The following is a 15,364-nucleotide window of genomic DNA, read 5'->3' on the forward strand; positions in this document are numbered from 1 at the left end:
TGGGGGGGGGGGGTTATGAACTTGGCAGATAAAATAGAGACCAGTGAGGTAAGGTGTGGAAAAAGAGGTTTGCCTGTCAGTTTGAGTGTATTGACAAGTCACCGCACCAGCTAGCAAATGACTCTCTTACATTTAAGATGGCTACAGCGGAAAAAACAAATGGCAGAAACAGATGGGAGTAAAATCATGCATCAATCACTCAGAGAGAGACAGAGACGCTCACACCTGTCCTTGCATGCCAACAGATGACAGACAACGTAGGTCATTTGCAGCATGTTGGGTCAGCTTCTTAGGGTGTGCATGGATCAGACGTGAAGAATATAAAATAGATTTTACTTTACAAGAAGAAGGTACATGTATTCTGCCACGCAGCATCGTTATTATGCTGCACGTTACAGGTTAGCACGCATGACTACAATATCTTTCATTGCTTAGAGGTAGCGGGTACTTAAAGGTTATTAAACCCTGCAGGGGATATAAACAGACTCCTTGGCCTCTGAGACCTATTACATAAAGTAAATATCATATTTATATCACTTACACTTTACAGTGAAACCAAGGCCAAAGAAAGTATCGTGAGTGGTGCTTAAAGTTCTCTCTCACACTTTTTGCCAAGCACAAGTATTTGTACACACTGACTGAGCACACAGGTGAGAAATCACTGCCCTGTCAACTGCTGCATGATTAAAATGTTGTTTAGTTAATGTGACAACATTCTTGGGATGTTTGGAGCCATTGCTGAATGCATGAATGTTCAAAAAGCATTTATAATAAGTAAAAAACAACTTCATGTTTGTGTGTTTCCAGTTTGACCTTGCAGTTTAATCATCTACTGACTAACAGACGTCAAGAGTGGAGAACATGTTAAGGTAAAATTATATGCAGCAGAGGGCTTAGCTCCTTTAAATAGTACAACTCTAACATGCATCCTGTGTTATGAAACCTGTATCCATCCATTACAGTGTCATATATCTTCTAGACTAGAGCTTGCTGATTATTTTGGTTGTCTATCTTTGTATTATTTACTTGTTTACTTGATACAAAATGTAGTCTATATAGAGTAATGTTACAAAAATCGAATCAATTTCCAAGAGCCCAGGCTGATAACTTAATGAATCTTATTTAAAAAAAATTAAAAAAAACATTATATATATATATATAATTACATTACAGAATAAAGCCCCAGTCCGTTATTAAAAAAGCTTTTTGCAGCTGTAATACATTGTTGATTGTTATAGGTCACAATAACATGATTATATTTTTCAAAATAAATGAAGGCAGACATTTTATCGACCAAATAAAGTAGTTAGGGCAGATTATATTGACTCTATATAAACTCCTGTTAGTCAAAAGGAGAAAAATCCACGTATAAATGTAGAACTAGTCAGTACTTGTGAGGGGTTATTCTGTCAGGTTAAATAATGTGACCTGCATGGCCCCCTCTAATAGGCTATTTGTTTGGCAGCGGGACAAGGTGAACAGTTAAAAATGGAGCACCACCTCTTAAAGAGAACACAATGTACTAAAACATGAGGGCTGTGCTCTGTGGCTAATGTCCAGTCACCTCACAAGTCTCCACTCACACAACACAGTGTGCCAGCTCGGCTATACTTTCTCTCGGAAACTTGTTGGCTTAAATATGTGTGGCAGCCGTGAAACTCAAGTCCATGTGCTAATGTCTAAGACGTCTACTCTGTTCCTTCCCCCTCATGTTTTATTTTGGCATGTAAACGCATTCTGCTGCTGCACTTTGACATACTTTTTTTGGATTTGTTATACAAGTTATAGGCGTAAATCCCCACAGGCATACATGTCTGTTTGTCTTGTGAAATGTGATAGACCTATAGAGAATGATAGAGACATTTTATCGAATCCAAGCTCAAGTATCCGAATAATGAGAAATGTCATGGTAGATGCACTGATGCCTTTTATTGGACACGCTCAGAAAAACTAAATGATGTGAAACTGTATGTGCCTGGTCCAATTACTCAGTAACTCAGCTTTTATTTTGAACAGCAGGTGGCATTGTTCATCCATGTAAAGCATGAACAGTGAGCTTGCAGGGCTCAAACGTCATATTTAAGATGAAACTCCACCCTATATCCAACATTTTCAGTTTGCACAACACCCAACTCCTTAGATTTAAAAATAGTGGGGAAAAGGTCCATAGAAACCACTCCTGAAACATGATACACGACGTGTCTGCTCATGAGTTTAAGTGCATGAGCATTGTGACAGTGATTAATATGAGGTAGACGTGGTACTAACTTTTGAGGAATTATAGATGCAAATCACGATTATCTTTATTATTTCCGAAAACAGTAAAAATGTCAAAAGCCAAAGATATCATTTTTAAATTGCAGTTTTTTCTGACCAAGGCTGAAAACGCATAAGTACTCAGTCTCTAACCTCAAAGAAGTGTGAATATTCACCATTGTTCACATAGTATTCCTAATTTCATCCTTATTAATTAATCAACCAATTTGTTCAGGTGTAGTCATTTTAAGTAGGGATATCATGTTACTAAGCACTGCTCAGTGTCATATCAGAAAGAGCTCCTGTCTTACTTGTATTTATATTTAATTTGAGTCAAGTGCAGTGACTTTACTTGAGGAAGATAATCACAGAAGCACTATTATTATCATAGTAGAAATGTAAGAAGAGCTTTACATTGAGGATGTCATAAAGGTTATTGACAGAATGCAAAGAAAGCTTAGTCACATACACCTTGAAATGTCAGTGTGGATCTCCTAAATGCCAAAAGAGGAATGGAAAGAAGAGAGGGTGAGAAGGCTCCAGGTTTTCTTTGACATGTACTATCACGACATTAAGACGCAGTATACAGCTTTGTGCATTTAGAAGCGTGATGTATATTCATACTTTGGCAGAAGTCTCTCAGCATTAAAAGGCATTATATAATATAAAACAGGAAAAGTGAGACTGAGCCATATCTAATGGTTTTGAGAGAAACAAATAACAGGATTATGAAATGAAAACAGATAAGCTAAAGTCAATATCAGACATCCTAGTGAGCACCAGATATTAAAGGGTAAGAACATGCTAAATATTATTCAGCAGAAAAGCTCTCATGCAATGACACATTTGTACTACTAATAAAGCAATGCTACATCATAGAAGGAGTGTGACAATCACTAGATGGCAGCAAAAGCAGGATTTCAGGCCTCACTGAATCACAGCAGTGTTGAAGTTAAGATCCACTGCTAGGGCTCACTCTACGTTCAAAGCAGATTCTCCAAACGCTGCACTCATAAACTCATAAACCACCAATTCCTTATCTCATGTTTTATCCCTCCTGCTGCTGTATGTCACATAGCATAACACACATGCATCATATTTACTAGTTTCACCTTTCACTCAGATACTGAGCACCACATTACTACTGGAAAGATTACCCACCATATGTTGAGCTAACTAATTAAATTAAATGTGACATTTAGCTGGAGGATAACGAGGAAAAGTAAGTGCAAAAGTAAGCACTTAGTTGACACAAATAAAATGTACTTTAAAGTCAACACAAGCATGGCATGATATTCACATGGCATGATATAAGTAGACAAGGAATAAATCATATACATGTCAATTATATAAAAATGTCTATACAACACAACCTGTCAATAGACCTAATTAGTCACATACATGTACTAATATTCAGAGCTATTAAAATAAACAGCATACCGTATCTCAATGACATTTACAAAGCATGCATCTGCAGTGCTTGTCTGTCTGACATTATATCAATTATAGGACCATTATAAAAGATATCAGTCCCAAAGTGTCTGAGATTTTACTCTGCATGAAATGTGATGCTACAACACAGCAGACCCATGCCTCTGCTGTCTGCTTATGTTTAATAGAACTTGTGAGATGGAAATTGCCCACAGAATTCAAAGTCTTGTCAAGCATCAGTGATAAATAATTGACTTAATGCCAACCTTGCATCATTGCCTCTACTAAAAAATAACAACCAAGATTAATAAAAAGTGAAAAGAAGGACACGTTTGCCTCTGGTGTCAATTTTTTAAACGTGATGTTTAGGCCTAACAATTCACGATTAAATTGTGCTGTCAATATTTGCCTTTAACATATATAATTCAGCACTAATTATTGTCAGTCACATTAAATAACTGTTACTCAATGATTTTACAATGATCTTGGTGCTTGTTATCAAACTGTTTTTGAAATGACTTTTTCTCCAGCCAAGGACATTCCTACGAAGACAGTGAGATTATCAAGTCAGGGAGGTAATTAAATGATGATGGTGCAGCTGCTGCCATCCCCTCTGAAGACAGTCCAAAACATGTTGACAGGATCTATAAGATTAGAAACTGGCCAAGGCATTCTCTTTAAAGGCCATCAGGAAGCAATTAAACAACACTTTTAGTTGTTTAAGAGAATAAACAAAATGACAATAAATTATTAGATTTCTACAGTAAACACTATATTCCTGTTTGTCAGATGCTTACAATGTAAACATTGCTTTTGTTTACATTGAAAGCATCTGGCCAAATTCATTTTTTTCCTCCAACTTTTTAAGCATCATAAAACACTATAAAGCTTGCATCAGGAAACATAGAAAAGTTGTGACCCAGCTGAGCTTTTGTTCTGCCTTCACTCAGTCGGTACATACGAGGCTTTTCAAAGAAAACGGATACAATACAAATTTACTTTCCTCGGAATCGTCAACCACAACACTGACAATATGAATTCTTGGTCCATAAACCATACAATATGAAAGTACAAATTTAAAATATTGCTTGCCCAACTAAATCTACAACTACCATTGCTGCAAGAGTTAATGTTCTAGTTATGTTCCTTTAAGAAAGCAAAACGGTATCAGCATTCCTCAGCTAGTTTGAAAGCTTTATTGAGCAAGTGAAAGAGCCTTGTATATACCTGAATGGCAGGTGGAGCGGATGCTCTGTGTCTCCTCCTGTAGCAGAGTAAACCGCACAGCCTGCTCCAGACGTAGGAGGCCAACAGACACATGCTGTTGACTAGCCAAATGTCCCAGCTTGTGACAAAGCTCTCCATGGCTTTAACTTCACTCTTCATCCTTCTTCGATAGCCTTGATTTTCCTATCTTTAACTACAAAGGACCTCTTGGAGCTTAGGGAGAGGAGTCTCAAGTGGAGAGTAAAGAAGAGATGACAGCTCCTTCTCTTCGTATGGACCGCCCAGACATTAATGCTACGCTAAACCCAACAGCCTCTGTTAATTCAGTCAACACCCCTCTCCCATCAGCACTTAGAGCCAGAGGACGGGCAGTTTGTCCCTGTGACAAAAGAGTGACAGGTGCCAGCAAAGAGACACCCTCACCCTCTCACTTCATAATTCTTCCATCTTCACTACAAAACAGACCATTTATTTTCCTCTCAGATCCAAACAAACTATAAAACACAGTCTAACCAAAGCTAAATGAATCTTCAACACGGTACTGACATTAAAACGTGTGAGAATTGGGGATATAGTGTCCCTGTCAACACACACACTTGACTGAGGTGTAAATAAATAGCCTGTGCTATTGGATTGCATTCTAAATGTCACATAGAGACCGCATGGGGCTGCACTCACAGTCTCTATTGGGGGAAATGTACATGAAATATGTCAACAATATTAAATGCTACATCAAATTGAAAATGAAGGCATATCTTTTTTTATAAATTAGGTATCTATGAGGACATATAAACTCAACAATATAATCTGTATTGTGCAACAACACACTAAAATGCATGATTTAGATGACAGTGGCCAATAACAGCTATGTAAGGTATTCCTGGAAACACTCCCCGGCCTCATCTAACTTTACCTCCAGCTCTGCCAAATACAATAATGAGGTCATTTCTGGATGATTGCTGTGCCCTCGCTGCTCTAATTATTCCCATGGCTGTCATGGAGAAAATAAATGGTTTTTGATTACTCACAATGTCTCAGTTTGCTTTATAGTAGACCACTTAAATTACAACTGCAGCATGTGGTTAGTTGAATCCTAGGCTACATGTTTTACACTATTGGCACTCTTTGGTTATCACATTATTTGGCCAATTACCCTGGGTACCAGTGAGATATTCAAAGCTATCAAATGCCATTTATCACTGTACTTTGCTGAGTAGGCTTTTAACTTCGTGGTGTCATATTTAGCCACTTTGATACATGTGTTGTTGGTTGTTTTTGACTGTTTCAGGAAAACCTTATTTGAACATAATTTATTTATAATAATTGTATTACTATTAAGAGAGCAGCAAGATTTTTGTTTCTGCCCTCAAATTAAGTAGATTACAAAATTGTTCCCACAGTAGTGTTGTAGTACCTATAAATGTTTATAATATTATCGCCCTCTGCTGGTATTACTGCATACTCAAAAGGCTGATTTGAAAGAACTAAATATATCACAATCTCTGGACATATCCTAAGTATCTTTCATTTGGAAATTATGAGGTGCATGGATACCTTTGGTTCAAGTTTCATCTCCTAGAAGCGATGGATTGTTTTTCACCTTCTCTAAGTTGGGGAAGAAGGCCAGCTCGGTCATGTTTCGGCTGTTGGCACACTGATGAACTGACTACAGCTTGGCCATACTCCCTGAGGGGGACACTTGGCAGCCAGCCCTCTCCTTCTGAGGTCTCTATCCGTCTTCGTGACCTGGTCGACCTCTCTCGCGTGTTTCTGTTGGCTGTCTTTTATCTGAGCAGAGCAGGCAAGAAATAAAGTAAAAGGCATGAGCAGCATAGGTTTTTCTTTTCAATTTTAAACGTTTTCTTTTTACTTACCTTCAATTACTAAAATACTTAAAGTACCACAATAGAGTACATATGTAGACTTTATAGTATGGAAAACCTTAAGTTATTGCATTTAAAAGCAAAGTTAAGAGTTTTGACTATATATTATCCAATATGTAATGTAATGTTATTCAATTGTATGTATTGTAATGTAATTGAATAAAGTAAATGTAATGTAAATCATAAGTGGCCATTGAAACAATGCAGAGATGGTGGGGGCTGATTTTTATGCCTCAAAATTCTCAAAACTGACACAATTGAAAATACATTTGTACACAAAGCCCTCTTCAGGATGAGCATCGTGATATGTTTATGAGAATCCATATTCGGGACCTTATCATTTCTATCACAAAACCCATTATCAAATTGTATCAATTTAAAGTTTACACACACCAGCTGGTACACGGTAAGCGTTGAGCTTTGAGACACAGTGGAGAGTTGCTCACTTTTCCCAAATGGTACCTGATTTGGCCATTTTAATCGATTAATTACCTTATCTTATGCAGGAAGTCGAAGGTGCGTTCATGTACTATAGCCTGTAGGAAAATACAAGTATACATCGAAAAAATAAAGTTAGAGTCACGTCTAATGTGCAGTTTTGCAAGACTGACCCTTCTAACGCTTAAATAAAAACAAAACAATTCCAATTTCACAATGTCCATATTTGTACTCAGTAAAGCGTGTGTCTGGACTCTGGAATATAAACTAGACAGAAATCTCCTGATGTCCGACCGTCCCATCAGAACGTGAATGCACACAGACGTAAATAAGGAAATGAAAATAAGATTGGTCGATTTACATTAACATTGCCTCTGACCATGCCTCTGACTAAACGTCAGAATCAGATAGTATAAACGGGAATACATGTTTGTATTTAACATTAAGGCAAAAACAACTTTGCTGCGTTAAGATTGGTGTTTGGTCACGTGATTGGGGTCAAACGTTTCGCGGGAAACAACATGGCGAGCGAGATGTCATCTCCTACCTTGGACGCTGTGCAATGTCCCGTCTGCTTGAAAGACTTTACACCTGGCACCATTAACCGACATCTCGACGTGTGTCTGCTGAAAAGCGTGGCTGACAGCAGTCCGTCGACAACAGAAGAAAGCGAGCCTCCTTTGAAGAAATATCGCATTAGTGCCACTGTCGAGGCTGAGCCACCCAGCACCACCGCGTCCAGCCCTTCCTCCGTGGCTGGTGCGGCTTCATCTGTGTTTTCTTTGTTTCAGACCAACAAGAGTAAACTTTTAGCCCCAGGTGAACGCAACGGGGTTTTATCAAGTAAACTATCTCCTGTCAACAAGGGGGTTAAACGTAATTTGCTCGGCGAGGCAGAACCAGGACCAGCAGCAGGTACAGAGGATATGAAGTCCCCTGGATTAAACGGTCATACTTTGAAGACATCCACTGATTTATCACCACGGACACTGCTGACGAGTAACAAGCCTCTGGCAGAGATACTGAGACCAAACACACTGGAGGAATACTTTGGTCAGAGTAAAGTTGTGGGACAGCAAACACTCCTCCGCTCACTGCTGGACTCCCAGGACATCCCATCCCTGATCCTCTGGGGACCCCCGGGGTGTGGAAAGGTGGGCCTCGTCACCTGACCTACATACATGTATTTCCATTCTGTTATGCATGACTTTAGCTTTCTTCCAAGCTTCAAAACAAAGTGACCATGTTCAAATTATTTAAATACATCTACCCTTTTCCCTTCTAGCAAAATAAGATACAATCAACAATCTACACAACGGTTTTTAATTTCAACAGTTTAAATGGGGAGGCTGTGGCTCAGTGGATAGTGTGCTGGACTTCGAATCAGGGGATAGCAAGTTTGAGTCCCACTGCAGTCAGCATGTCGTTGTGTCCCTGAGACACTTCACCCCAAATTGCGCCTGTGGGGATTGTCCACAGTATTGAGTGTATGTAAGTCGCTTAGGATAAAAGCGTCTAACAAAATGACAAAACACAACATGTCATGAAAAGTACATTCTAAGAGCACTTCAGGTTTAACACTTCTTAATCATTTTTATAAGCTCAGCTCTATACTAGACTAAAACCTATCTATAAACTGTCAAAGATTATGCTTATAGCTGTATTTCTTTTTTTATATCAAGGAAAGGTCATAATATGTATCAGATTTCATCTCTATGTAAATATGGCACAGTTAGCAAAGTAGCTGAGCTTCATCTGTAGGCTCATGGACAGGTCATTATGAACTGAAGGGCTAATATATATTATCAAAACTATACTTCAACAAACACTACAGTGCATCAAGATGTTATGTGTTACAATATGATACAATACATCAATTATATGTCCGATTTTTTGCAATCAACTAATCAATATTTCGCATGCTACAGCCAGTGCCAATAATAGTAGAGAGAGATCCTTAGTTTACAGCATGTTGAAAAAGTGATTCTGTCTCTGGCTGCTAGGTTGGTGCAGTACTTGCAAGTGTTACTTGTCAAACCTAAATAGTATACAGCATGTGAGGTAAGCCCAGCTATATTTCTACACAGCAGCTTCCCATTCTTAGACGTCGTCAACATGCTTCAGTAACACTTTACAGTCACAGCTCTCTGGTTTCAAAATTGGAAGGTTATTTTTGGAGGTTGTTATTAGCATGTACAGTAAAGACAAAATATTTTCGAGGCCCTAAAATAAAGGTGCATTGTAGGTCCTGGAATATGTGCTCTAAAGATGCTGTACAGGTGTTTATCATTGATTCCATTTATATTGATTCAAAAAAGGGCACATCATGTGTTCAAATCAAATGACTTTGTATATTGTAATGTGTTGTGTTTCAGACCACTCTGGCTCACATCATTGCCAGCAGCAGTAAAAAGAAGGGGACAGCTCGTTTTGTCTCTCTGTCCGCCACCAGCACGTCCACCAATGAAGTGCGAGAGGTGATCAAGCAGGCGCAGAACGAGCTCCGGCTGTGCAAGAGAAGGACCATACTGTTCATCGATGAGATTCACCGCTTTAACAAATCACAACAGGTGGAGTATTAAACCAAATGTTATCTGATCCATGTTCCAATTAGAAGTAGCCACTTTAAAATCCACCCTGTGTTGGTATTTGCTCTTCAGTTTCTGTATGAAATAGGTACAAAATAATGTAAATCATGAATAGCATTTATTTCATGTATAACATTGTCATTTATTAACAGCATTTTAAAATAGGTTTGGTTTAGTTCGGAGAGTTTTCAGTTAAATTGCCACTGTTGACTGTATGTATTTAACCTTTGTTAAGACAGGTAATCTCATTGAGACACAGGCTGTTTATCAAAAAAGCCCTAATAGAAAGCAATCTTCAGATTTGATGTAGTTGTATGCTTCATGACTTTACTTTCTCTATGTCAGCTACCAAGGAGGCTCAGCTAATAGTAGTTTAACAAATACCTACTGTTGATATCTTGTTGTTTTAGAAATAGTCATTGTTGTCCCTTTTTTTCCTCCCATGGTTAATTTGTGTGTGTACCTGTAGGACACCTTCCTTCCTCACGTGGAGTGCGGAACGTTGACTCTGATCGGGGCCACCACAGAGAACCCGTCCTTCCAGGTAAACGCTGCGCTGCTGAGCCGGTGCAGGGTGCTGGTTCTGGAGAAACTCTCTGTGGAGGCAATGGGCTCCATTCTGGACCGGGCTGTGGCCACACTGGGGATTAAAGTCCTGGGACAAGATCAGACAATTCCCAAAGAGCAACCCCAATCAGATGAGTAAGTGCGCCCTTGGTAACCAAACAGAGTGAGTGACACACATCAATCATGATGGGATGTCAGCAGACAACTCAAAATATTTGATGGTTGAGCCTGTTGTTGTCTTCTGTTCCTGGCTCACTGGATTCATTCAGATAAACAACGGGAGTGGCTCACTTTTATCTTGGATAAATTGCCATTGTAGCTCATAATAAACAGCTTATAATACAATTACAAAATTCAACCTATAGATAATTTTTAAGGCTACCGTTTGAGTTTTTGCTTTTAAATTGTAATGCAATATATGAACAGCTTTTATTTGAATCACCCAATTTATCAATTAGGTAAATGGCAGAAACACTCTTTATAAACCAATAGAGAAACTGTCATCTACGTTTTTTTATAATTCAAAGGTTGTTATATTTCTTGATAATGTTATTATTTTATACCTCGGATTTCTGGATAGACTAATACTGTATCTTTCATCCAATCCAATCCAATCCAATCCGTTTAGCCGGGCCGGCTAAACGGATTGGATTGCCTGCCGCCCTGTCTGTCAGCCTTCCATCTCGTGCACGCACAAATGTATCTCGTGCCCTCATTGGGCGTGCATTGCAGCAGTACTTCAATGACTCGCCAGGCGGCCACTTTCACCAGTCTGCTGACGTCATGTGCGCGTTCATGTGTGTTGGAGGAGGTGCTCTGTAAGGAAGTCTGAAGGAAGGGGCGGATTCTTTTCGGCTGTGTATTTTCAAATTTTAGTGCACTCGAGCCGGTTTCTGAAACTTACCTACCCCACCTTTAAGGGAGGCACTAGGGATATTGATGATGCTTTTTGTGTATACTTGAACACGGCTGAGCATAGTTTGAATGTTGTGGCGCCCTCTACAGGGCACAGATGAAAATACGTTTTTGGGAAGGACGTTGTAAATGTCCGACATTCTTTGTGGTTTCTAGTTACAAACAGATCTATACATATGCATTGAGTCCATTTAAATTAGTAAGTCTCTTAACCTTTTTTTATTATTGATGTTATCAATATTTAATTAGGAAATGTCATTTCTCATTTATTTCTTCCTTACAAAATGGAATATATTTTAAAGTATTGCAACTGGTGCACTATATCTGATATATATTATTGTTTTCCCAGGCCAAAGATCTTCATTGAACAAAAGGCTCTGGACACAGTCGCCTACCTCTGTGATGGAGACGCGAGAGCAGGACTCAACAGTCTGCAGCTGGCTGTTCAGGCTCAGCTGAGCTCGGCCCGGCCCGACCCCTCAGGGCAGGGCGGCTCTCAGGAAATACTGGTGAAGGAGGACCACATCAAGGAGGGTCTTCAGAGGTCCCATATTCTCTATGATAGAGCTGGTAAGCTTATATGTTCTTAATTACGAAATGCCATGTGCAAACTAAGGGCCCAATAGATTCACCAAATGAATAGTAATAGTAGAAATAGCTTTTTTGGCCACGGTGGTTATTTAAAAAAGGGTTGTTATTTTTTTAAACAATTAAAGACATTTCTGAAATGTTCAACGTATAGTTTGTTTCATTTTTTTTTAAATGTTTAGATTACACCAAAATAAAAATGTTTACAACAACATCTGTGATTTGGAAAATGTCCTTCTGATTAGAGGACATTCGTCTAATTTTGAAACCCTGACACTGCTCATTTAAAGAGGATTCATTATGTAATAGGCAGCTGGGACAAAGCGTTTTTTAGGATTATACAAGGGGGCGGGGTTGTCACATAGTCAACAAAAGCACATTAACACCATTAGCACATTGCTACATATTTCACAAATCCACATATTTAAATCCTCCCATCAGTTTCAGTATACCACCTGCCATCAATATCTTTACTTTACATAACATCTAAATAATCTGAGGTTTTAAGCTTAACAGCCCCATCATATTGCTTTCCAAAATGCGTCCTGTCACGGGGCTTTCATATCAAATCACTGAATGATATGGGATGAGAAGAAATCTCAACCATGCATATCACTTGGGGGTGTACTGTCTACAGCTGTGCTTACGGTTGCTTAGTGCCACATTTTACAAAGTATACCCATTTAAGTAACACCCAGCGTTCATACAAAGTGATATATAAAATGTCTCCAATTATAGTAGACTGTATTTTCAGCCTCTCCAATCATTTACACACTCCCATCCTGGTCCCACCCACCCACCCACTCTATGATCCTCTGACCATCCACTCCATCCTGTTGCATAACCCTTCAGCTGTCCCAAACGATCGAGATTTACTGTCCCGTGCTTCAAAGGGTGATGAAAATGTCCGTCAGCATGACTAGTGACCTTCAAGGAGAAAGTATTCTTCCTGTTTTTTTGTCTTTAAATAATTTGATCAGTCTTTAATCTTTTGTTCCTTTTGGTGTTTCTTCTCTTCAGAGTCAGACCTTTGGGAAGTTTTGTAAATGTTTGATGTGACTTCACATATCTTGATGCATTTATTTGTGTGTGTTACACAAAGGTGAGGAGCATTACAACTGCATCTCAGCGTTACATAAGTCTATGAGAGGCTCCGATGAGAATGCAGCTCTGTACTGGCTGGGCCGCATGCTGGAGGGCGGAGAGGATCCTCTGTACGTGGCCCGGAGACTGGTCCGCTTTGCCAGCGAGGACGTGGGTAAGACCTAATGGAAATTATCCTTTTTATCATCTCTGAATTTAGTGATTTTTGATCATTTACCCCGTCCAGAAAATTAAACAAGCAGCTGCCAACTTCTCAAAATGAGACCCAAAACACTGGTTTGTTCATCAGGTTGTAGCTTTGCAGGACTGTATCTTGCACACAATTAGACATTAGATCGTAGCTACAATGAAGACTGTTCCCAAAATCCCAGCCTCTTAGTCCCTTGCTTCTTTTAAATCTTTTTTTTATTTTTACTCTCGCTTTTGTTTTATTACGGAGCCCCCTAGGGGACATGGAGAAGAAAAATAATAATAATTTGAACAAAAACAAAAAAAAATGTTTTGCGAGATCTCGCAATACTTTTGCGAGATATCGCAAAACCCCTTTGCGAGATCTCGCAAAAGTATTGCGAGATCTCGCAAAACCCCTTTGCGAGATCTCGCAATACTTTTCATTTAGTACTTCCTGGTCAGTTCGGCTGCTACGGCAACACAGAAACCACAACAATGGAGTGGTTCATCGATTTTACTTTGAGCTTGGCCTTAAATATAAAGATATAACATCAGTGCTTGGCAATAGGCACGGGTTTCACACATAGACTGTATATATAAAAGGGTTTCACATAAGTGAAGACACCTCAAGAAAACACTCAGAGCGAGGGGACATGCACGTTTCGTTTCGCGGATCAATAACTCATGAACATAACGTTGTAAAAATATGACTTTACAATCATAGCAAGGTAGACAACGAGCTGAGAATAAGAGTCGTTTTTATCAGAACAGTTCGATACGCGCCGTCATCCAAGCTAAACATCAAGAATTGGTCACAATCCGCAGCTGGAGGAGGGAGAGGAGTGCTTAGGGACCGTCTACAAACTGCAACGGGGTTTTGCGAGATCTCGCAAAACATTTTATTTTTAAATAATTTTTTTTTTCTTCTCCATGTCCCCTAGGGGGCTCCGTATTTTATCAACTACTTTAGATTGTGTGTTGTTCTTTTTTGTTTTTTATTATGCGTAATCTATTTTTTAAAGTTATATGTTTTGTTTTTCTTGTACTAATTTAAACCTTTTCTGATTAACAGTAGGATCACAATATCGTTTTGGATATTAAAATGCTTTTTTTACTTGTAAAAGCGTTATTAATGTACATAACTCTGACTCCTGACCTTTTGATCATAAAATAAGAGGAGTAGGGCAACAAAGACAAAATGTGCTATTTTATTTTATTACAGTAAAGGAAAAAACATCTGAAGTGCTTACAGAGAAATTGTCCCATATCTTCCTCAGGTATGGCAGACTTCGCCGCTCTTCCTCAGGCCGTGTCAGCCTTTCAAGCTTGTCACTTTATCGGGATGCCTGAATGTGAGGTAGGCTTTCCTGACCAATCAGTGATGGTTCTGAGTCATATCAATCAGATTTTCAGTCAGTCTTTACCTCTGTTACTGCTCAACAGGTGATCATGGCTCAGTGTGTAATCTATCTGGCACGAGCACCCAAGTCTGTTGATGTCTACAAGGCCTATGCTAATGTGAAAGCTTGTTTGAGGAACCACAAAGGGCCCCTGCCTTCTGTCCCCCTGCATCTTCGCAACGCCCCAACCAGACTGATGAAACAACTGGGCTACGCTAAAGGCTACAAATACAACCCATCCTTCAGCGGCCCTGTGGAGCAGAAGTACTTACCTGACGAGCTGCAGGGAATCAACTTCTTCACCTGGACGCCTTCAGACCTGTGAGGCTCTGCTGCTACAGTGTGTTGTTAAACCAAAGTCTGCTGAATTAAAACAATCCCATCAAATAATCACTTGTCGGGAAATAATTGTAATTCAAGATAAGGTAAGGACGCTTAAAGTATTTCATTAGTTGATCATAAGAAGAATAAACCATCAATCATTCAGTTAACCATCATGTTGTTTTGCATTTCTGTCAGATTTAACTTAATTCTGTTATGTTATGTTCTTTTATCAAGGAAACCCTAACCATTGACTTAGAATTAATTTACTTATTGGATTAAAGTCCTTTAGTATGTTCAAATAAATAGAAAAAACATACACAATCTTTGTTTTCCCATTATCAAATGTTTGCTTTGGTCAATATGTGTTTGTTTATCTTCATCCTGTCTATGTGGCGTTGTCAAACATTGTTTAATCTGATGTTAATGTATGTTTCTTTGTCATGAATATATTTGTTCATAATCTGTATATATT

The 15,364-nt window shown here is 38.9% G+C and overlaps 1 protein-coding gene across 1 annotated transcript; it reads left to right on the forward strand.

The window, feature by feature from the left end:
- Positions 1-7,581: 7,581 nt before the first annotated feature.
- On the forward strand, positions 7,582-15,059 carry wrnip1 (WRN helicase interacting protein 1). The gene is made up of 7 exons (XM_034234598.1): positions 7,582-8,389; positions 9,611-9,805; positions 10,293-10,525; positions 11,655-11,875; positions 12,996-13,151; positions 14,446-14,525; positions 14,612-15,059. Exons 1-7 carry the CDS (start codon positions 7,757-7,759, stop codon positions 14,891-14,893), a joined length of 1,800 nt encoding a protein of 599 aa, XP_034090489.1. The 5' UTR covers positions 7,582-7,756; the 3' UTR covers positions 14,894-15,059.
- The last annotated feature ends 305 nt before the right edge of the window (positions 15,060-15,364 follow it).

The sequence above is a fragment of the Gymnodraco acuticeps genome, unplaced genomic scaffold (genome assembly GCF_902827175.1).
Source record: "Gymnodraco acuticeps unplaced genomic scaffold, fGymAcu1.1, whole genome shotgun sequence".
Lineage (NCBI taxonomy): Eukaryota > Metazoa > Chordata > Actinopteri > Perciformes > Bathydraconidae > Gymnodraco > Gymnodraco acuticeps.

What these genes read in the sequence shown, in the direction of transcription:
- wrnip1 (XM_034234598.1), top strand. Translation starts at nt 7,757, where the DNA reads ATGGCGAGCGAGATGTCATCTCCTACCTTGGACGCTGTGCAATGTCCC. An exon ending in GCTTTAACAAATCACAACAG is followed by an intron (nt 9,806 to 10,292) that starts GTGGAGTATTAA and finishes GTGTACCTGTAG; the next exon opens with GACACCTTCCTTCCTCACGT. An exon ending in GAGCAACCCCAATCAGATGA is followed by an intron (nt 10,526 to 11,654) that starts GTAAGTGCGCCC and finishes TTGTTTTCCCAG; the next exon opens with GCCAAAGATCTTCATTGAAC.